Source organism: Gekko japonicus, unplaced genomic scaffold (genome assembly GCF_001447785.1).
Source record: "Gekko japonicus isolate JY-2015 unplaced genomic scaffold, Gekko_japonicus_V1.1 scaffold16, whole genome shotgun sequence".
Taxonomy (NCBI): Eukaryota; Metazoa; Chordata; class Lepidosauria; order Squamata; family Gekkonidae; genus Gekko; species Gekko japonicus.
This window is the reverse complement of record NW_015169777.1, coordinates 100,174-122,774: the sequence shown is the minus strand read 5'-3', so window position 1 is coordinate 122,774 and position 22,601 is coordinate 100,174. Positions and strand designations below refer to the sequence as shown.

The 22,601-nt window shown below is 44.5% G+C and overlaps 1 protein-coding gene across 1 annotated transcript in view; it reads right to left on the bottom strand.

Annotated features, from left to right (window-relative positions):
• Positions 1 to 22,601, bottom strand: part of GGT5 (gamma-glutamyltransferase 5) — a 38,748-nt gene that overhangs the window by 9,193 nt on the left and 6,954 nt on the right. Inside the window, exons 2-6 of the mRNA XM_015416709.1 lie at positions 7,848 to 7,978; positions 7,060 to 7,149; positions 4,068 to 4,263; positions 1,841 to 1,998; positions 574 to 720 (exon numbers count right to left, since the gene is read on the bottom strand). Coding sequence (XP_015272195.1) covers positions 574 to 720; positions 1,841 to 1,998; positions 4,068 to 4,263; positions 7,060 to 7,149; positions 7,848 to 7,978 — 722 coding nt within the window. The remainder of the gene's footprint in view (positions 1 to 573; positions 721 to 1,840; positions 1,999 to 4,067; positions 4,264 to 7,059; positions 7,150 to 7,847; positions 7,979 to 22,601) is intronic.

The window sequence follows — 22,601 nt, the reverse complement described above, 5'->3', positions numbered from 1 at the left end:
TAATAATTTGTGTTTTTAAAAGTGTCTGGAAGATCCAAAACAGTCTTGAGACTTATCCTATTACTGCTTGTCTTTGGGACCATACTCCTCCTGTGTCCTTTAGGTGGAAAGCAGCAACTAGCCGTTCCTTTGCCTTTTGCTTCCTTTTGAGACTTCACATGATGCCCCCTCCTGTTAATGTTCACATGTCCAAAGCATTCATTTACTATTTATTGTTATGATGCTTGCTATACACTTCTGTGCAAGTCTTAGCCAACAGAAGCAAAGATGAATGCTAAATTGGCCCATGCTGCAAATCTAAACGGATTTATACAATTCAGATTCACCAATTAGTAATAAATGGAAGATGAGTTTTAGAAAAGAAAAGTCAGGAGGCAAATGTCACTAAACACCAAATTCTAAAGCACAAGTGGTTTCTCTAATGAACAGACTATAATTTTTATAATCTCTAATCAATTCCCCAGTCCAGAGACCTAGAATGCCTGAGCATCATCATATGCTGGGCAGAGTATCTCTTTCTGCCCAAACAGCAGCACAAGAAAGGGCCAGACAGCTCCAATTTCACCCATTTACCTTTCAGGGTATTAAGGATGAAGAAGAGAATGGGCCCTGCAGCTGGTCGAGGGGCAGAATACACGGTGTATTCACCCAGTGAAATATTCAAGGGTTTCACAACTTCAGCCTGATAATCCCTAAGATCATCCAATGTCAAAGTGCCACCTGGTAGGTGAGATAAGAGGGGGAAAAGTCATGAAACAGCAAGCATGTTAATACTGGAACACTTTCCCCTGCCACTATCTCAGTTATACACCTCTGGCTATTTACCCTATTGAGGTAAGGGTTAAATATTCCCCTACACTGCATCCTCTGTCTGAATAGTACCCCCCTCCCCCACTTCTATGGGTCAAAAATGGTAGATGCCTTGACAGCATGATGTCATTTCCAGGAGCAAACCTGGAAGTGACATCATGCTATCAACGCAACACTCCAGCATTCACTGAAAATTCTATGGTAACTGCCCCATGTCCCTGCCCCCCAAACGCCTTCTGAGCACTAGCCATGAGCTGGCAAACTTACTGAGAACCTAATTTTCCATGACACTGTACTTTCTCCCATTTTGGGGAGATCCTTTTACAGCTCTTCATAAACTGCTTAGGTGTTCACCATCCTGAAAAACTGAGTACTATCCATGAACACAGCTACCACACTGGTCATCTCTAACTCTAGATAATTTATAAATAGCATAAAATCCTGCAGAATCCCACCGCTTATGTCCCTTTACTGTAAACATTTCCCATTTACTCTTACGCTATGCTCTCTATTGTTTACACAGTTACACAACTCATCCTCTTATACCTTGACCTCTAAGTCTGTTCGGGGAGCTCTGGTGGGCAGCTCTGACAAAATGGTATAGGAATTCCAAGTATATAATTATCTATCTATTGGTTTGTATCTATAAAGTATCTATTGGATTGCCCCACCTATATATTTACAGAAAATTTTGCAGAAACCATGCTGACTCTTCTTCAGCAAGGCCTTTTCTTCTATGTGTTTCATAATTCTATGTTAAATAATGATCTCTGCCAATTAGAATAGCTTCATGCTCGCCATCATTTCTCAAGAAGTCTTTCTCAAGAAGATTCAGGGCAGATGTGACTCAGTCTTACCTGTGTGCCGAATAGCAATGAGGTGGAGGAATGTGCATTCCCACACTCATTGTGAAAGATTTTGCCGATTTGAGCCTTGGGGTGAGGAGACAGAATCAAAGAGGAAGGAAGAGCCAGGGGCCAAAACTTAAGAAAAGCAACACAGCTTGTGAGGAAACATCTAAGTTGCCTACCTTCCTTTTTCACATCTTCCACCAACTTCTCTGCTGTCTTCCCTGTATAAAATTCGTTGGCTCCATTTTTTGCCACTGCTTTCAGGGTTTCTATTAGGGCTGGCCACTGAAGGGTCTGTCCTTCTTGCAGGATATTACCTTCATTAAAAAACAGTTTGCTGAAAGAGAGAAGATGCTCATTGCCCATCAGCTTCCCATTCCGGACCCTAACAGCAGCAGAATCTGCAACAAGGATGGCTTAGCAGACTTGCATATTTGTAGCTTGGAATTCACTGCGACAGGAAGGGGTGAGGTCCTCCCAGAGCCTGAAACCAAGGAAAACTTAACCACTTCTGCTCCGATTTGACTGCCCCCCCCCCCCACCCCCGTTTCACATCACTCTGGTGGGGACAATGTAGTTGCAGTACAGTTGCAATGTAATTGGAGCTAAAAACCTCTTCAAAGTCAAGGGCTTACAGTTTGGTTCAGTGGCACCAGGGGTGATCAACTTTCACTGAATTATGTACATATAAAAAATGCCTTACGCCATGCTCACTGGGGCTCCTGAGCATGCTCAGTTGGGCCAGGCATGAAAATCCTTTTAAGAGAGCTTCCTACGGCACCGGCAGATCCAGCACAGGCGCACTAGATCCCATTGGTGTGAAGCACAGAGACCACGAAGAAGATCAAGAGTCTACCAATGAGTCATGGCACTACCCCAATTGTGTCCTGCATGCATTTGTATTCTCTCTGCAGAGGGCCACAGCTAATTTTTAACAGGATTAATATCGTGCACTGAATGAGGACTGGAACTAAGGATCAGTATGGTAAGAGCCACACGCTCTGAAGACACAAGCAAAGAACTTAGAGCAAAAAAAATGCAATGCTAGATGTCTGTGAGCATATCCGCAGATATGGGTGGGAGCAATACAGATTGGGTCTGTGCTTCTGGGAAAAGGAACATTTTAATTTTCACCTACCATGTACCCCCTGTGCCCCCTCTCCTGGTTATTTAGGCCCATAGCTACCCAAAGCCCTCTTGAAGAGAAAAGAAGGGATTGAACCTGAACCTGGGACCTTCTGCATGCAAAAAAACAGGTTGCTTACCAGTAACTGGTGATCTTCGAGTGGTCATCTGTGCATTCACACCAATGGGATCTAGTGCGCCTGCGCTGGATCTGCCGGTGCCGTAGCAAGCTCTCTTAAAAGGATTTTCGTGCCTGGCCCAACTGAGCATGCTCAGGAGCCCCAGTGAGCATGCCCAGAAGGGCAGGCACGGACATCCCGCCAGTTCTTTCCTTACCGCCGCGCTGAGCAGACCTGTCTTCGAGAGGTCTGGCCGGATCGCTGTTTTTGGTCACTTTTAGTGATCAGCTCTCATTTTTTCTCTCAGTTTCTCTTCTGTTTTCCTTTTTGCTTGTCATTTTTTTTAAAAAGGAGAGTTTTTGTTTTTTGTCGTCTGAGGTAAAATTGCCTCAGGCCTTCGGGCCGCTGCCCCCCCCCCAACCCTTCTCGTCGTTTGGACTTTTTCTTCTTCAGTCTATGGAGAAAAAGACTTTGTTTGATCTCTGGTTTTATTGTGGCTGTCTGCATAGATTAATGGCTGTTTTATGGCCATTGGGGGGGTGACTCTGCAGTCAGTACAGTGTTGGTCCGAGGTAGATGAATGTGGTTTTGAACCGCATCTTTTTCTGTTCCAATGTGGGTTTGGTAAAACAACTGAGCAAATGCTAAATGCAGATTGGGCTTTTGTGACTAAAGGGGAAAAAAGAAGATACTGCACTGTGCTTTCTTTTTCTCTGTGCCTGTCCTTTTTTTCCTTCTTGGGGCTCAAAGCAGTCTAGAGGAGGAACATTTCCAGCTGGACTATGCCCACCACAACCTTCCCTATTGTGGCAGCACCAATTCAGATTTCTCATTACCATGACTGCTTTTTGCAGTTAAGTGCACAGTTGGGCTGTGATCATGGATCCCCAGCATCACACATGGTTGGGAACTTTGAGTGAAATGAGTATGAAGGGATTGTGAACTGGGATCAAGAGCCATGCCAGGTTGAGTCCCTGGGCTGCCAATTGCTTATTATACTAAATCTCCTAGTTGAGGGACATCAAGCAAAGACAGTTGCCATCAGGGAATCAGATGTCTGAATTATTGCCATTCCCAAAGCCCTAGTAATGAAAGATCCAAACAGGACATTTCCATCCTGGTGGCACCATCTATGTGGATATTTTTAATGGGTTTATCTTACCCTAAAGAAGAGTTTTTCAAAGGTCCCTGTAAGATTGGGTTCATGAGAAATAGGCTCAAAATCCTTGGTATCTTGATTCCAGACTCAAGGAGCTTGATAGTGGGTGTAAACAGTGTCTCCCACGGCAATTTGCCATAGCGCTTGTGAGCTTCTTCGTACCCACGAAGTTCCCCAGGAACTGCAATCCATTGTGCTCCTGCCACATGCATATTTAATATTATATCATCAGCCATATTGCTGTAGTTTCCTACAGCCTAAACTTAAGAGATAACATGCCCATATACTGTTAAATACATTCAGACAACTCTCTGGTTCTTATGGATGATCTCCTAACCCAGGGATCCCAAACGTTTTGAGCCTCTGGGCACCTTTGGAATTCTGACACATGGTGGCGGGCACAACTACAAAATGGCTGCTGCAGGAGGTGGAGCTGGCCATATGGAAGGAAACCCAAGTGAAGGAAACAAGAGGGTTAATTTAAAAACACATTGGGAAACAGGACTGACAGAGAATAAAGCCAATACCATGGTGGCAGCTGCAACTGAAACAACATTATTTTAATCTGTGCAGCCAAACTGATCTTGAGTGACCAATCAGAAGCTCTGCTAGGCAAGAACCCCCCACGCCCAACCCACTTTCTAAAACAGTTACTGGGTATGTTGGGGACCCCTACCCTTATGCCAGCAGACAGATTCGGGTGGGTAGCCATGTTGGTCTGAAGCAGCAGAACAAAGTTTGAGTCCAGTATCACATTTAAGACTACCAAAGTCTTATTCAAGATGTGGTGGAACGGGACTGCTATGACCTGCAGATCCTGTTTCACCCTGCCTTCCAAGGTTTTCCCAACATCTGGAGAGGCTTTTCTTTCTCTCTTTTGGGTAACTTGCCACCACCACCTGACCTCTGTAAGGAACTGCCCACTGGGAGGGTCAGGACTCCCAGCTTCCCTTCCAAGATCCAAGGCCTCACCTCTGTGTCTCCTGCTGCTTAATGCCTGGTCACCATGGGGAAAGTTTAAAGTTTACTGCCTTGTGCATCCTTGAGGGAATAGCCATTTGCCAACTGCCTTCCTTCCTCCTGGTGGAAGTGTGTCCAAGACAATGGAGGTCTATGTGGCACAAAGAACCACTGCCAGCACAAAGAACCAGTTATAAAGTATTTACTAAAAAGAAAATGTTCACAAGCTTACTTTTAGCACAGCACCAGACTGAGCAAGGTTTCAAAAGAAATGAGTAAAATGCAAATCCTCTGTCCCTTTCTCTATACATGCCCTATCAGCTGTTAAAATATTGGATTGGCTCCTAAAGTTTAGGAAGTTACAAATCTCTACACCATTACCATTTCCTTGCAGCTTTCTCCCAGCTCTTCAAGTGAGCACATGTTCAATGACTGCCTTTCTCAGTTAAGACTTATGTCTCCTCTCATGGATCCACCACCAAAGGAAAAGAAGGCTTCTTCCTTGGTCCCCTGAGTTTTATCACTTCTTTTTTCCCCATCCACTGACCGAGTCAGGCCAGGGGAGAGAAGCATCTCCTGGAGCTTCGTCCTGGAGCTTTTCTAGTCCAAAGTCCTCCACATCTCTGTTCCCTGCTTGGAGAAGGGGGTAGAACTTGTCCCACCCATTATCTCTCCTGCTAGATCTACTAGCATTTCTTAAGTGGTAGCTGAGGTGAGCCTGGAAAGCCATTGACTGATCTCCCCCCTCCTGTCTTGCGCTCTGCCTAGAAGAAAAAAAAACTTTTAAAACTCAGAGTGGAGGTTTTGCTCATTTCAAACCTCCAAAGAAAAAAATGCATTTCTTCACACAAGGTATAAGCTTTCATGTGCAAGCAAACACACTTCTTCAGATACTTGCAGACAAAAGCTTATACCTTGAATAAAACTTTGTTGGCCTTAAAGGTGCCACTGGACACAAACTTTGCTCTATACCAGCATCTAAGGAAATCCAACAATCCTAGTTGCTATTCAAAAGTAGTGAGGATCTAGACCTCTGTGGCTAGAAGTTTGGAATCAGATCTTGTAGTCTGCAGAAAAGGCATTTCTGGTTAATGGGGCGGTTGTGCCTCTTTCACTTAAAAGAAGAAAAAGAGCACTGTTCTGTGGCTGAACTTCTACCCATACACAGAAAATTATAGCTTGTTTAGGCCATGTAACACCAGTGACTGAAAGAACACTCCTATCTGAGCACATTAGCCTGGACAGTTTTCTGTCTTGATTCCAGTGGAGTACTTGTGTTTGTCTATCATAGCAAAACAAAGCAGAACTCCAAACATAGGAAAAGACTAACAACATTTAAGACTAACAACAACCCAAGTAAGCAAGAGGCAGTTTGAAGCATGAGAGAATTCACCAGCATCAGTAAAGGGTTATGGCGTGATACAATACATTAAGAACAGGGCCTCTTTTTAGAAACTTTAATAGATTGTTATTAACAGGTGGCCCTGATCTTGCTGGGAGGTGGCTAGAAATCTCGTAAATCAATAAATAAGTGTTGCATCACACTATAACCCTTTACTGCTTCATGATTCAAACTGCCTCTTCCTTAATTAGTTTATTTACCGTACTTGATTACACTTTCCGCTTATCTTCACCAACATGTTAGAGAGGCTGGAACCTTTCACCTCTGGTCATTCCTACCCTAGAGGTTCAAGTCCCCAATACAGAGATTCACACCTGATTAATGATGTCAGGCCCCACTTTACTCAGTTCCTCCATCTTTTCCCCCTCCTTTTGTAATTTACCATGTAACAATAGAAAAATTATTTCCTTTTTTCCCATTGCGTCTGAGGAGATGAGCTCTGACTCACCAAAGCTCACACTGGAATAAATGTTGTCAGGCTTTAAGGTGTCACTGGACTTCTGTTCAGTTTTCTGTCTGCCAGTGATTAGTAGTTTCCAGGGAGACGTTAGACACTTGTCTAGTGAGCAGTGAGGCCTCCTTTCCCACCAACCCCCCCCCCCATTTCTATAAAGGAAAGTACCCCATTGTTACCTGGCAGGAAAGTGGGTTGACACTGATCCAGTAAGTCTCTTGAAATGGCTTGTGGGGCTTTCTCACGAGCATTAATCACCTCAACCTTTCCTGGAAATACAAAGGGGTCAATGTCAAGAAGATTCAACCCAGCCTCTTATCTTGTACTCAGTATGGTGTGATTCCTCCACCCCCGGCTTCAAGCAGCTCCAAGGGTGGTGGTAGTGATTTCTGTTGGGAAAATTATGTGGTGGGGGGGGGGCAGTTTGCTCAGAGATCTTTGGGAATTTGCATGCAATACCCCTCCGACTCCTGAAGTCCAGGCTCCCTGCTGAAGAAGGAGACAGACACTGTGGGTGGCCTGACGGATTTCTCTGAGTTTTAGCCAGACATGCTGCAGTTTACCTTTCTCCTCATACACGTTGTTATCAAGAAATACATTACATTTGTATGGACCACAAATATCAGAATTACAACTATCATATCGCTTTACTGTGGGAAGCAACAGTTATGCAATACCTTTTAATCAACACCAAATAAAATTATAGACCTGCAAAATTGAGTTTTCAAGCTCCACCATACTCCATTAGTCTGGTACAAAAAAAAATAACAATAGAGACAGACAGAAAACAAGGTTCTGGGCATGCTGGCAGAGTCAGCAGTGTATTGCTTTCCTGAAACAGATGCAAAAGGTACTGGAGACAACAACTGAAACAATACAAACTAAAAATCTTTTGGTCTTTTGACAGCAACCTTTACCACTTATTTGCTGAGCATCTCATGCACAGAAGAGACTGGGCTGACCTTACCTGTAGATGCATTATAGATGGTAAAGATGGCACCTCCCCCTAATCCCATGCTCTGGGGGTTCAGGACAGAGGTGCAGATCAAGGCACCAATGGCAGCATCTACAGCTGAGCCTCCACGTTGCAAGATATTACTGTTGGACACAAGAAGGAGAATTTAAAAGAAAACGTACTAAAGAATAGGAACAGGTAATGTTTTCATTCAAATGATACACAAGTAGGTCATTCATGGGTGACTGTTTCCACAGATGCAAAGCTGAAATAAACCCGGTTCCTTTTATTCAGTGGCCATGTGCCTACCTTGAGCCACTAGATGTGAGAACATAAGAGAATCTGTGCTGCATCAGGCCAATGGTCCATACAGTTCAACACTCTGTGTCACAGAGTGGCCAAAACCCAGGTGTCATCAGGAGGTCCACAAGTGGGGCCGGAACTCCAGAAGCCCTCCCAATGTCCCCCCCCCCCAAGCACCAAGAAAACAAAGCATCACTGCCCCAGTCCTTGCGGTCCATCTATACCTTGTGGCTAATAGCCACTGATGGACCTCTACTCCATATGTTTATCAAATCCTCTCTTGAAGCTCTCTGTGCTTGTAGTGAGGATTCACGGCAGTGAATTCCACATGTTAATTACTCTTTGAGTGAAGAATACTTCCTTTGATCTGTTCTAAACCTACTGTTCATTAATTTCATTGAGTGCCCACGAGTTCCTGTATAGTGAGAAAGGGAGAAAAGTACTTCTTTCTCTACTTGCTCTATCCCATGCATAATTTTTGTAAACCTCCATCATGTCAGGCCTCAGTCATCGTTTCTCCAAGTTAAACAGCCCTAACCTCTTTAACCTTTTCTCACAGGGAAAGTGTTCCATCTCCTTGATTATTTTAGTTGCCATTTTTGCACCTTTTCCAATGCTATAATACCTTTTTTGAGGTGTAAAGACCTGAACTGTACACAGTATTCCAACTGAGGCAGCACCGTAGATTTATACAGGGGAATACTGGCTGATTTGTTTTCAGTTCCCTTCCTAATGATCCCCAGAGTACCATTTGCCTTTTTTATTGCAATCGCTCACTGAATTAACATTTTCAGTGAATTATCTACCATGACTCCAAGTTTTTAACCCACAAGACTTGTCCTCATCCCATGATGGCTGAGTTTACTTAGGAGCCTTTGATCAGGAACTTTATCAAAAGCTTTCTGAAAGTCTAGGTAAACAACATCTATTGGGTCACACTTGTCCACATGCTTGTTCACCTCCTCAAAGAACTCTAAAAGGTTAGTGAGACAAAATCTTCCCTTACAAAATCCATGCTGATTCTTTCTCGATAGCTTTTGTTCGTTAATGTGCCTACTAATTCTATCTTTAATAACGGGCTCCACCAACTTACCCAGCATCGACGTTGGACTGACCAGCCTGTAACTTCCCAGATCTCCTCTGGAACCCTATCAGATTTTACTGATAGATTGCATATTTCTGTCATGTAGTCTTGGACCCACCCAAGGGAACAGTGTCTCTGGCATTAACCACCAGAAAATTTCCTGTCGCACAAAGGGCTATTCTGACAACTCCGTGTCCAGCAGCGATTTTTTTAAAAGGCAAATTCTGTACTTGGGAGCATAAGGAAAGAGACTGAAACATAAAAGCAACTGATATTGTAATACTCTTGCAAAAATGGCATACTGGTTCTAGCTGCTGCATCTCAAAAAGTATACTGTAGCACTGGAAAAAGTGCAGAAAGGCAAAACGAGAATAATTAAGGTGACTGACCCAATTCATCGAGGCTATCATTTGCTAGGTGGTAGCAACAGGGGAGGTATATTGCCTTCTTGCCCTGCATGCATGTTTCCTAAAGCACCTGGCTGGCCACCATGGCAAACAGGATGCTGGTCTAGACAGACCTTTCATCTCATCCAGCAGGGCTCTTCTGATGTTCTTATATAATGACATACAATGGCATCACCTGATAAGCGAGGCATTTTCTCAGAGGGAGCTCCTTGGTGGAAACAGCAGGAGAACAATCAGAGGAAATGAGAAATGGCCCAAAAGGACAAAATGTTTTAAACCAGGAAATTATTTACAAATGCTCTCCAAGTGTTACCATCACTGTTCACATAAAACCCGTGCCTACTCATTGGAGCATGTGTTCTGTTCCCACCTGACAGATCCTATCCATCAGTACTGTAATGAGCCTGGCATGGGCAGGTGGGTCTGTCCTTGGCCTCTGATCCCGTGGCACAGGCCACCTGACATGACAAAAAGGATGGCCATGTTTTTGTGGAAACAACAACAGAGCCTAGGAGACTTTTCTTCCTTAGCAAGAACTTCTCACACAAACATCCAGATGCCCTAGGAGGACTAGGGAACAAAGTTCAGCCAACTTGAATATAGCGGTGGTGCAATTTTATTGTTGCTTTGCTGTGAGGGAAGATCTAGATCTAAGATGGGGGATACACACAGCCTGCCAGGATAGTCAGCTTCTGGAGAAAGGATCCTCATCTGCCATTCAAAAGAAGAGGCACTTTCACATGTCACCAGACCTAGAGGTCCACAGCTGGCATCTCACGCCAGGTTTTGGGGGAAATTACGCTACAGCTTTCTACCAATGCTCAGCCAACAACGGGGAAGGCCTCCCAAAAGAGTGCGGGACTCTCTGCCACGACCGGCTGCTTTTCGCTGCCACCAGGATTATCCCCTCCAGTCCCTGCCCTGGCAATGCCATGATAACCAACCTCCTTTGGCAGCAGTAATCCCTTCTCATCAAAAGTCAGAGGGGGTAAGGCCAATGCCATGATAACCGACCTCCTTTGGCAGCAGTAATCCTTCCTTCTCATCAAAAGTCAGAGGGGGTAAGGTTACGGCTGTCAATTGCTCACTCACCTGTTGGCCTTGGCAGGTGGGCAGGTGGGCAAGTGCCAACAGCAGCTAAGAGCAGGCTGCCCAGTGACACAGCTGTGGGGAGCAGCATGCCTATGTCCTCCCTCTCTCTATGGGGGCGGCATTCACTGGGCAAGGTTAGGAGGGGTCACTGTTGAGGCTCCCAGTGCTTGAAGCTGGTTGCAGTACCATGGCTGGCCCAACTTCACACTCTGACTCTAATGCAGTCTGCAAAGCTCAGAAGGTTATACAGGGAAAGGAACACGACAACCAGATACAAAGCAGGCATTCCAGCACTGAAAGGAGGCCACATGGGGCATCCTCGGAGGAGACCATTTTGTCAAGACTGAAAAGGCACTGCTGGTTACATGAAGAGCATAACTGCTCCCATCTGGAAAAGACAATGTTGTGCATGTCTTGAAGAACTGATGGCTCATCATGATGCAGATCATAAGCAAGCAGCTCTGTCATTTTCAAGAGATCGTCCTTAAGGTATACAGACTCAGGCTGTATCCCAGTGGCCAAACTGGTCCTGCAGGGCAGATGGCCATGCCAGATTAAGGACAGCTGTTTTTAGTACTCTGGCTTCACAGTTTATGGAATCCTGCCTGATTCTTGCAAACCAGCTCCTGGAGCTGTCATTTCTGTGCCTGGTGTTTACAAACTTTTAACTAGTATGATGATGTCACTTAATCTATCTAAACAGCCTGGAGAACATTGAAAACATCTGGACAACTTGATAATTAGATAAGGAAATACCATTTGTCTTGAGTTAACCCCTGATTGGAAGGAGCATGGAAGGAAATTGACCCATGAGGCTGGGAATGAGAAAAAGATTACTGCTCCTCTGCAATCTATTAATATTTTGTAAGGGACAATGATCCATACATAAGAAGCATTACCATTGTAGTAGGGGAAGGGGTATGCTGTACAACATCTGGAATCTCTGGCTGCTCAGCAAAAAACACTGGACTGGTACAAATACTACATTTACCTCCTGGCACTCTTAGTCAAGGAACTGACTACAAGAGATGCCACCCTGGGGTTGGTCCAGAGTAGTGTTCAAGACCTGGTCTGAGAAATGTAAGCATCCTTGGATTTGTACAGAACAGTGACCACAGCGTTACTAAGTTTACTTGTTATGTAACTAGACAGTTACAGAAAAGTCCCATTCATCTACATTTAATTTTGGAAGAGGAAACTTCTAAAAAAAATGGAAAGATTAATAAAAAGAAATAAAGAGAGGCTAAAATTTCTTCAAGATTCTTAGAAATTATTTTAATCTACAATAATTGAAGTTCAGAAACAATGATATCACAAATTCCTACCTCTTACAGATATTAATTACTTCAGCTATAGCTCTGTAACTTCAGGCTTTTCCACATTCTCATTTTCCTCGCTTTCAAGTTCCTGTTAAGGGGTGCATGCTTGGTCACCTCGAGATTGGACTACTACATGGGGCTGCCCTTGTCTCAAATCCAGAAGCTGCAGCTGGTGCAAAATGCTGTGACCAGGCTGTTGATGGGATTCCTGAAAGTGGGTGTGCTTGCCGGCTGCTTCGGAGTTCACTGGCATGTGACTTGTCTTTGCAAAAGCCATTTAAAGGGAGCGTCCCTTCAAATAGCTTTTGCAAGCCCCATCACACGTCAGTGAATGAGCGGCCAGTGAGCTCACTCACTTTTGGGTGAGCTTGCTGGCCACTTTGGAATTCACTGGCAGGCAGCTTGTCTTTGCAAAAGCCATTTAAAGGGAACATCCCTTTAAATGGTTTTTGCAAGCCCCGCTGCACGCCAGTGAACTCCAAGCAGCTGGCAAGCTCACCCAGAAGTATTTCATATGTCCATGAATCTAAAACAAATACATAAAGCATACAACTAATCAACTGCCAATTGTTGAAATACTATGCAGAAAGGTAAGTTCATTATGGCTGGAATGCCATAAAGATGCTGGGCAAGTATCTCAAAAAAACAGATGACCTGAAACTGAAGATTTCAGCTTGTGACAACACAAGACTGGTTGGATATATGGAAGCTTACTGGGGTGAAGACAAAACTGACTACAGGTCAACCAGTGGCTGCCTGTTCCTCTATGGAGACAGACTAATTAGCTGGACTAGTCAAAAGCAAACTCAAGCTGCCAAGTCTACAACTGCGGCTGAATACGTATCTGCTGTAAGTGCCTGCAGTGGCCTTGAAAGGATCTTCTGTCTACTGGAAGATTTTGCTACAGACCAGCCTAAACCAACAACCTTGTTTGAAGATAATCAAGCATGTATAACCTTATCCAAGGGTGAAAGCATCAAGGCCAGAAGTAAGCACATTGTTGGCAATTATCCTTCTGTGAGAGAGATGCAACAACAAGAACTGATTGATATCAAGTACTGTCCCTCAGAAGAGAGTGTTGTTGATATACTCACCAAGCCACTCACAAGAGGAAAATTCGAGTACCTGCACAAGAAGCTGAACCTTCACGACTTCAGTATATGAACTTGAGAAGGGGTGTTGGGATACTGCAAGTTCACTCCCTTTAGCCATGAAAGAGTTAACCTGTTTGTTTGTGCACACTAATGTTACTAAGTTAGCTTAGAGCCAATTCGATCTTAGGCATGTATTTCCCGCCAGAGTGAAGGAAGTGATATTCCTAACGAGTTGGGATTGGGGCCAGCTACTGGATGATCAGTTTTACTGGGGTGCTTCATGCATTTGGTCATATACACCCAAAGAGGGGGCTTTGGAGAGATGAAGTACTCTCTGTGTCAGTGGAGTACTCTGTGTCATTGGCACAGGGAGTACTCCATCTTTCTGTGTTATACCTCTGAGGATGCCAGTCACAGCTGCTGGCGAAGCATCAGGTACTACAATGCCAAGACCATGGCCATACAGCCTGGAAAATCTACAGCAACTAATTATTTGTCTTTTCTCTAAAGTGAAAAGACCTAAAGGAGGCACATGATATAGGGTTTATAAAACTAGGGATGCTGCAGACATTTGATTTAAAGAACTTTTCCTCCCTCTCCCAAAAAACCAGACTATAGAGACATCTGATTAAACTGATTAATAATAAATATAGGCCAGGCAAAACAAAGTGCTTCTTTTGACATGCATAATTTATATGTAGAACTCACTGCCACAGGATGTAGTGATGGCCATGAGTGTACATCATTTTTAAAAGGAACTGGATAAATTAACTGATGATACATCCATCCAGGGCTCCTTGCCAGGATGGCTAAATGAGAGGCAGCATACTTCTGAATACTGGTTGTGGGAGTGGGAAGAGCAACAGAAGGAGGCTTTGGCCTCTGTGCCCCCGCTTATGAGCCTTTCAGTGAATCTAGTTGACTACTGTAAGAAGTAGGGTTCTGGACTACATGGACCACTGGTCTGATCCAGCAGAACATAAGTTCTTAAATGCACAGCTCTGACTTCCTGGAAAATAGAATGTATAAGTCAAGTATGCCCCCTAATTTGCTGTTTATTCTCACTCCTCTATTTTAAAGTCTGGGGGGAGGAAAATCTATAAAACCATTTACTGAGAGATTTTAAAAATATAGCTATAATAAATATTTTTAATGGTTTGTGACTACTGTCAGGCCTATCGTGTACTTTAGACTTGGGGTAACAGCAAACAGGCTTTCTATAAAGTACTAGTTAAAGTCTGCATATGCTTAAGTACTTGGAGTTGAACAATACGTATACAATGAGACAGGTCTTTGGAAAAGCTGTGGTCTCTTTTGGAGTCTGATAGCAACATCCTATCAGGATCCTATTTGAATCCTAAAAGAAATCATCCTATTAGGGATCCTATTTGAATCCTAAAAGAAATCAACCTTGACTGTTCCCTGGAAGGCCAGGTAATGAAGCTGAAGCTCAAATACTTTGGCCACCAAATGAGAAGGGAGCACTCACTGGAGAAGACCCGGATGCGGGGAAAGATTGAAGGTCAAAGAAGATGGGGACGGCAAAGGATGAGATGGTTAGACAGTGTCATCGATGCAACGAACATGAAATTTAGCAAACTTGAGAGGACGGCGGAAGACAGGAAGGCCTGGCGTGATCTGGTCCATGGGGTCGCAAAGAGTCGGACTCGACTGTGCGACTGAACAACAACAAAAGCAACATCTAAAGAAACTGGTGCCTTACACGATCAAAAATGCTTCCTTTGCCATAAGCAAACCTTGGACTCTACCACTCATGTGTCAGATCTGGAAAATGGAGTACTCTAAATTGCAATGTACAGTACTCTGCACAGTAACACATTCTGTTATCAATAGTGCTTTCTCGGGACAAACCAACCCTTCCTCTCTCTTCTGTTTTCTCTCTAGCTCCCCCCCCCCAGTGATGATACATCAAGCAGGATTGTAATTTTAGCTTCCCTTGGGAGACAGTAAGGACAAAAGATCTGGCTTAATCATGTATTCTTGTTCAGATTGCCAACATACACAATAGAAATGTTTCCTCATACAGCACTGCTACAGCCAAAACCATAACCCACCTCCTGCCATATCCTCCTTTATATCCCAGGAGAGATTGAGTATGTCAGCCATAATCTTGAGCTTCTTCCAACCCTTTTTTTATTTCTCAAGAGGAAAATAGGCTGTGTGTTGAAATGGCAATAAATAAAGGAGGGATGAATTTAAGTGCTGTAAAAAGATCTATTTTGTTTGAGAGTTAAAAAGTACAGAAATGTAGTAAAGAGGCTTGAGAGAAAGGGTGAGAGGTTAGTGCCTGGTGATTTTTGTAATAAACAATACCATTTCGGGGCTGAGAATGAAGAGTATTTACCAGTTATAAAAGAAATGGCATAAACAATATACTCAAGCACTGAACATGAAAGAGCATAGACTGTAAGTCTTGTTACTGCTATTGAAAAGAATTACAGTGGTCACTGTCAGGTGGACATGGAGTGATTTCAAACCAAATATTTACAGAAGCTACAAGATGGGAAGAACTGTTGGAAAGATTATAGGATGTATCTCACTTCAAGAAGGGCTCCGATACCACAGAGAGAATAATCCAACAGGCTGCTCCCAATAGCAGCTTTCTTGGAATTCTTGAAATTATGACAGCATCAATCATGACCTTATGGCGGGGAGGGGGCATCTGCAGTCATCACTCAGAAATTCCTGATTCCTACTTGTTGCTTCTGAGACATGAATGCACTGACTGATCTTGCAGTGCTTCCTTAGTCACTGTACTTCTCAGCTGTAAATCTAGACATCTAAATGATATGTATGTACTGTACTGCATTACTATGTCCTTAATATGTATTTGACTCATTGTGCAGCTTTTGACACCTGAGTCCATACACTTACATGCAATTTGAGTTCCTGCTTTCTGCAGGAAAGGGACCTACCTAAGGGACCGCCTTTCCCCACATATCCCCCCAAGAGCACTACGGTCGGGGAAGCAGAACCTGCTGGATGTGCCAGGTCCCCGGGCCATCAAATACGCTGTGACCAGGAACAGGGCGTTTTCGGTGGCGGCTCCTATCTGGTGGAATGAGCTCCCAGAGGAGATCAGGGCTCTGCGGGACCTAGTACAGTTCCGCAGAGCCTGCAAGACGGAGCTCTTCCGCCAGGCGTTCGAATAGGAGCCGCCACCGCCATGATACCACCAACGCCATGGCACCATCAACGCACTAGAATTTGGGTACAGGGTCATCTGGAGGTTGAGCACTTGGATGAGATTTTTAAGAGACGGCCATCTTGCTTTTTATGAGAGGAGCACCGAATATATTTTTCTATGAGTATAACTGGTTTTAATATTTTAATGTTTGTACTGTTTTATGGTATGATTCGGCAATATGTCCTGTAAGCCGCCCTGAGCCTACGGGGAGGGCGGGATAAAAATACAAATAATAAATAAATAAATAAATAAATAAATAAAATGGTTTGCGTGAGCCCTGCCACTGGTTCTCTGTCAATGTTGCCAGATACCGCCCATAGCCTCACCCACTTATGTTCATCTAGCTTCATCTGTGAAATGTTGGGAGTACATACTGTTCTGAGGATAGTCCTGAGAACAGCCACAAGCCACTCCACTTTCAGAGCTGAAAAATTCAATGTACTAATTGAGAAGTCATTTGAATATTCATTTATTTCTGCATTTAGATACTCTCTCTCCAGTCCCCCACCCTTTTATCAAAATGATTACATTGGCCACATTTTTTTTCATGGCTCACCGTATGCTCAGTAGGAGCTTGTAACATATGCTTGCTACTTCTGCACATCTCCATGGCACTTTTAGGTTTGACGCTTTAGTTGGCATTAGGGTGTTCCTTTACTTATTTATTTGCAAAAGTTGTACCCTACCTTTCTGCCCTCATCAGGCCACCAAGGTGGCTAACAGATTAAAGATACATATAATAAAATCACATATTAAAAACCATTAAAACCAACAAAAACACACATCATTAAAACAACTGAAACCAAAGCTAAAATGCATGCATAAAACCCATCAAACCATAGGGTAGGAAGGAGCAATCACTGAAGCGCCCAGTGAAACAAAAATAGTCTTCACCTGCCGGCAGAAGATGGCAACAGAAGGGGACAGACGAGTCTCCTTGGGGAGAGAGTTCCAGAGTTTGGTGCCATGGCCAAGAAGGCCCTCTCCCAAGTTGCCACCCACCTAAACTTGGAAGGCGGGGCCTGGGGGCAACCAAAGCAGGGCCTCAGAAGATAACCATGGTGGTTGGGAAGGTTAGTGAAGTATTAGTTGGACCTTCAGGTATGTTGGTCTCAAGCCATACAGAGCCCTAGAGGTCAATAACAGCACCCTGAATAGTGCCTGAAAATTGTACCTTCATGCTGAGGCTGGTCCTCTTTTACAAGTACCTTTGCCCTGTAAAGCATCCACTTGTTTTTCTTCTGCTCCTGGGTCTCTCAGCTACTGAGAAACTGTTTCCTTTGCCCCTCATATATCTAACACTATTTATTTATTTATTTATTAAACTTATATCCTGCCCTCTCCGCTGTGGCAGGCTCAGGGCGGTTAACAATTCATAAATATAGATGTATACGTTAAAACTCCAAAATATACTAAAAACAATATAAAACCATAACTACTCATAACATAGCTGTAATAGAAGGTGGCGACATTCTTATGGTCGCCTATATCATAGTCCAGGCTCCTGCCAGGCTGTTGGTGATCAGGTTGGTGGTGCTGTTGGTGTTAGGGCCAGGGCCATGATGTTAAAGGCAGCCCCTAATTGAAAGCCTGGTGGAAGAGCTCCGTTTTGCAGGCCCTGCGGAAATACACAAGGTCCCGCAGGGTCCTGATGTCATCTGGGTGCTCATTCCACCAGTAAGGGGCCGCCACAGAGAAGGCCCTGGCCCTCATTGCAGCAAACCTGGCTCCTTTAGGGCCCGGGAGAACCAGGCGATTTTGGGATCCTGATCTTACTGCTCTCTGGGGAACGTGTGAAGAAAGGTGGTCCCTTAGGTACGTAGGTCCCTGAGCATATACGGCTTTAAAGGTAAGAACCAGCACCTTGAACTGAATCCGGTATGCTATAGGCAGCCAGTGCAGTGCTTTTAGGGTGGGATGGATGTGTTCCCGCACAGGAAGGCACAACAGCAGCCTCGACACTGCATTCTGCACCAGCTGCAGCTTCCGGATTTGGGACAAGAGCAGACACATGTAGAGAGCATTGCAGTAATCCAGTCTTGAGGTGACCATTGCGTGGATCACTGTTGCCAGGTCATTGCGTTCAAGGAAGGGAACAAACTGCTTAATCAGCCGTAGGTGGTAAAAGGCAGAGTTCGCAGTGGCTGCTACCTGGGCCTCCATCGTTAAGGAGGTGTCCAGGAGCACTCCCAAACTCCTAACCTCCGGCGCTGGCACCAACAGCGCCCCATCGAAGGTCGGGAGAGGGATCCCTAACCTTGGGCCATTCCGACTCAGGCACAGGACCTCCATCTTTGTTGGATTCAATTTCAGTCAACTCAGTCTAAGCCAAACAGCCACAGCTTTCAACGCCAGGTCCAGAACTCCTGGACTAGAGTCTGACTGGCCATCCAATAACAGGTAGAACTGGGTGTCATCAGCATATTGGTGACAACCCAGTCCATGCCTCCGGGCAATCTGGGGAAGGAAGTGCATTTAAAAAAAAAAATTATTTATACTTTCAACTTGCTATACCGCCCTAACCCCGGAGGGTCTCTGGGCGGTTTACATATATAGTGGTTCTAATAACCCTTAATCCCTGACTTGGGCCACATGATAGGGGTGGGGCAGCCTACCAGCACCCAGGCGGAGAACCTTGTTGTTGCTCCGGCGTGGCTTTCTTTCAGGCGATCTCTTGGCATTTTTGCAGGACTGTTGTCGGCGAGACCGTGCAGGTGCACGACTCCCACCCGCTTCTTGACCTCGGCTCCGTCCGATTCAGGCTCCGCCGCGCCCTGCATTGCGCGTCATTGGGCGCCTCCCGGTCTCCGCCTGTTTGCCGTCGTCAATTGCGCGATGGTCTGCTAGCCACCAGGTATCGCTCTGTCGCCACTGCAGCCGCTGCATCCGCCATCCGCCTTCACCGCCAGATGCTCCGCCGCCGCCAATGTTTTTGCCGCCGTTCGTGCCCTCTCCACACACCTCGTCAGAGGAGGGTGCCCCCTACCCATCTAAGGGTAGGTACCCATTCGTCTAGCTTGGTTGTTAACTGCTTTCGACCCGCTGAGTGGGCGGAAGCTGGGACTAGGGCCGGGCGCTCACCCCGGCCGCGGAGGTTCTCGAACAGCCACAATGGCTGTTCGTAGTTGTTAAAGCAGGCGTCTTACCGTCTGAATAGCATTGAGGAGAGCACCGCTCCTTGGGGCACTCTGCAATTTAGCAGGTGCCTTCTGGATAGCTGCTCCCCAACTGCCACCCTTTGTCCCCGACCCTGAAGGAACGAGGAGAGCCACTGCAAGGCAAACCCCTCAATCCCGGTATCAGTGAGGCGGTGGATCAGTAGTTGATGGTCCCAATGTGAACCGGGCCTGTAATATTTGGGAATGTAAGTTTTCTACTGTTGCCGTATAGCTTTGGGGAATGTGGGTCAGTTCAGGGGAACAGCGACCCATTCCATGAACAAGCATCTCATGTAGTTCAGGCCCAATTGTAAAACATAGTACATGATCCTTATTCTAACCTAATTCACAGGTTCGTGTTAACTACCTTAAGTTGGTCACTTGCGAGTTCTAGTGAAGAATTTGTACTTGTCCTTATGTTCCAATACAGCCTGTACGACAGAGGCTTTAGCTGGTCCATTTTTGTTTCCCTGATCTACCTTTGATTTCTATTCTGACACCCTGTAGTATTTGCTATTGCCAACAATGTAGAATACCACCACAGGAAAAATGAAGCGTGGAACAAATAAACTTTACTTAACACTATGCTATTCTATGCCTGCTGAAAGGTATCTCAAATAGATGCTGATGTTACAGAACTCCCTCCTCCTTCCATGCAGCCACTCACAAAACATTCTCTTTCCTCCTCCTGTCATTGAAGTTACTAGGCTGAGCTGAAAAATGCAAATCAAAGGCACAACGAGGCAGACTCAACCACACTCATCTCTAGAAATACCATTTCCATGTGCGAAAAATGCTGGAGATCCCCCACATGCAAACACACGCAACCAGCATTTCTAAGCAATGAAGGGTACTTAATAGGGATAAGTAGTTGAAATTCCAGTGAACTCCCCGAGCAATTAAAAAAAGGAAAAAATCAGATCTTGGCTGCAGCATGGACCGTGGCAGTATTTCAATCCCATTGTTTAATCACTCAGCTTGATGAGCTTTCTAACAGCACTTTGTCAAGAGATTGTGTGTGTGTGTGTGTGTTAGAATTCCTGGAAACAGATTCAGAATGAGATAAAACAAAGCGTGTCATCATGAACAGAATGTCTGTGTGCAATCTGTCTGCAATTAGACTCAAGTTATTGACTCTAGAATTGCCAATGACGAGCGGGGGGGAAGAGAGAGACACACACACTCTGGCCTCCTCTTTGTACCTTTAATAGCAGTTTGCCCTGTGCAGAAATCAACAAGTCAAGCTTTTCAGGCCACAGAGATTAGCAGGTGAACCACAGTGCTGATGTCTGTAGATCCCAAAGCCATCAAATGGACAGGAGCTGGTACAGTTGGCAATGGCAGGAGTAAACAGCTGATTTACTCTGCTCTGTTTAAAAGCACAATAGCATTAGAGATTTATTCCAAGAAATCCTAGGAATGTTACTCTTGTGCGCAATATCTGCCAATATTTCAAAAAGGGGTAACTTCTGTGCACTAGCACGCAGTAGGGGTCAAGGGTGTGGGTGAGTGATGTGGCTTGCCAGATGGGACTGACACAATCCTGATTACAAGCAATAAGCAAGAGCTATTGAGGGACATGCAGAATACTTAGCTCCAGATGACTAAAGTTAGCAACCATATTACAAGACAGGCTATATGTACTGTCCATCCCAACTGTTAGGACATTTCCTTTCACCTCATGAAGCATAGTCTAGCCCACAAAGAAACTTAAGCTAGAACAATACCTTTCTATTTATGGTGTCACAAGACTCCTGTTTATTTTTGCTAAGTGACTTAGAAGATATATGTTTCCATTTATAGCTGAGGAACCCTAAAGCACAGCCATGTCTAGCTGAAGCCCACTGAGTATATCCAGGCCTTTAAGTACAGGCCCATCGTGTATATGCTCAAAGGTTCTGGATTACTACTTGTTGTTTCTACTTAAGAATTCTGTGATATGGGTGTGCTGACTGATCTTGTACTAGTCCTACACCATGGACAGAAAATCAATATAAAACAATTTAAATATAGTTAAATTATTACACACAAGCCACGAAGTCTTCAGACAGACATGGACTCAGGTACCAGAAGCAGCTGTTTTTAAAAAAATTAATTTCCCTCAAGCCAATTTGCTGAACTGATAAAAAGGGTAAATTAAATACTGTTTAGAAAATAAAACAGGTTTTGTGTTCCCTTAACTGTAGCAAGTCCTATAGAGGAACACAGACTAAGAAAGACCTGTTTCTAAGACTGCAGTTCCTATAATCCTAGTAGAGGGCTTTGGCTCTACACATGGCTTCATTAGGTCTCTAAAGTTATGCAACATCTTTGATGGACACACATGCACCAAATTCCTATCTGAGAGAGGGACTTTTTAAACCTTTTTGAGCAGTTGGGACAGGCCTTGCCCCTCTCACAGCCTCTAAGATTTTTAGTTTGCTGCTTCTTCCAAGATCCAGTAGATGGCATTAACATATAATGGACTCGTTTTGTAGACAGAGAGGGAAGAATTTTCTCAGAGCTGATACTCTGATCTTCAACAAGTCGACTGTGTGATCCACAACTGGACTGCTACTTGACTAAAGAGGCAATCCATAAACTTCTTATTGCATTGCTGAAGGATTCCACAAAAAACTGTAAACAGAATCACACTCAGTGTAGGGCTATATTCCTGTTCCCACACAGCAGGATCCTAAGCATGTTTACTCAGGAGTAAATTTCATTAAGTGCAAATGAACTGAGTTATTCCTCCCCCCCCTCCCCCAGCAGTATTGCAACAAAACTGACAATCCCCTGACTCCATTTGTGATCTCTCACGACACTACAGTAGAACTGAAAAAAGAAGACGTCCACATATAAGAACAACAAAAAATTTCATGAAGACAGATTCCGGTGGGTAGTCATGTTGGCCTGAAGCAGCAGAAAAGTTTGAGTCCAGTGGCACCTTTAAAGACCAACGAAGTTTTACTCAAGTCATAAGCTTCATGTGCATGCACACTTCTTCAGATATCTCATCCTCCCGTCACAACAGCCCCTGTGACTTCTGCCCTTCCCCTGCTTCCTTTCCTCCCTTCCAACTCCCATTCCCTCTTTTTTTGTTTGTTTCATTTTTCTTTCCC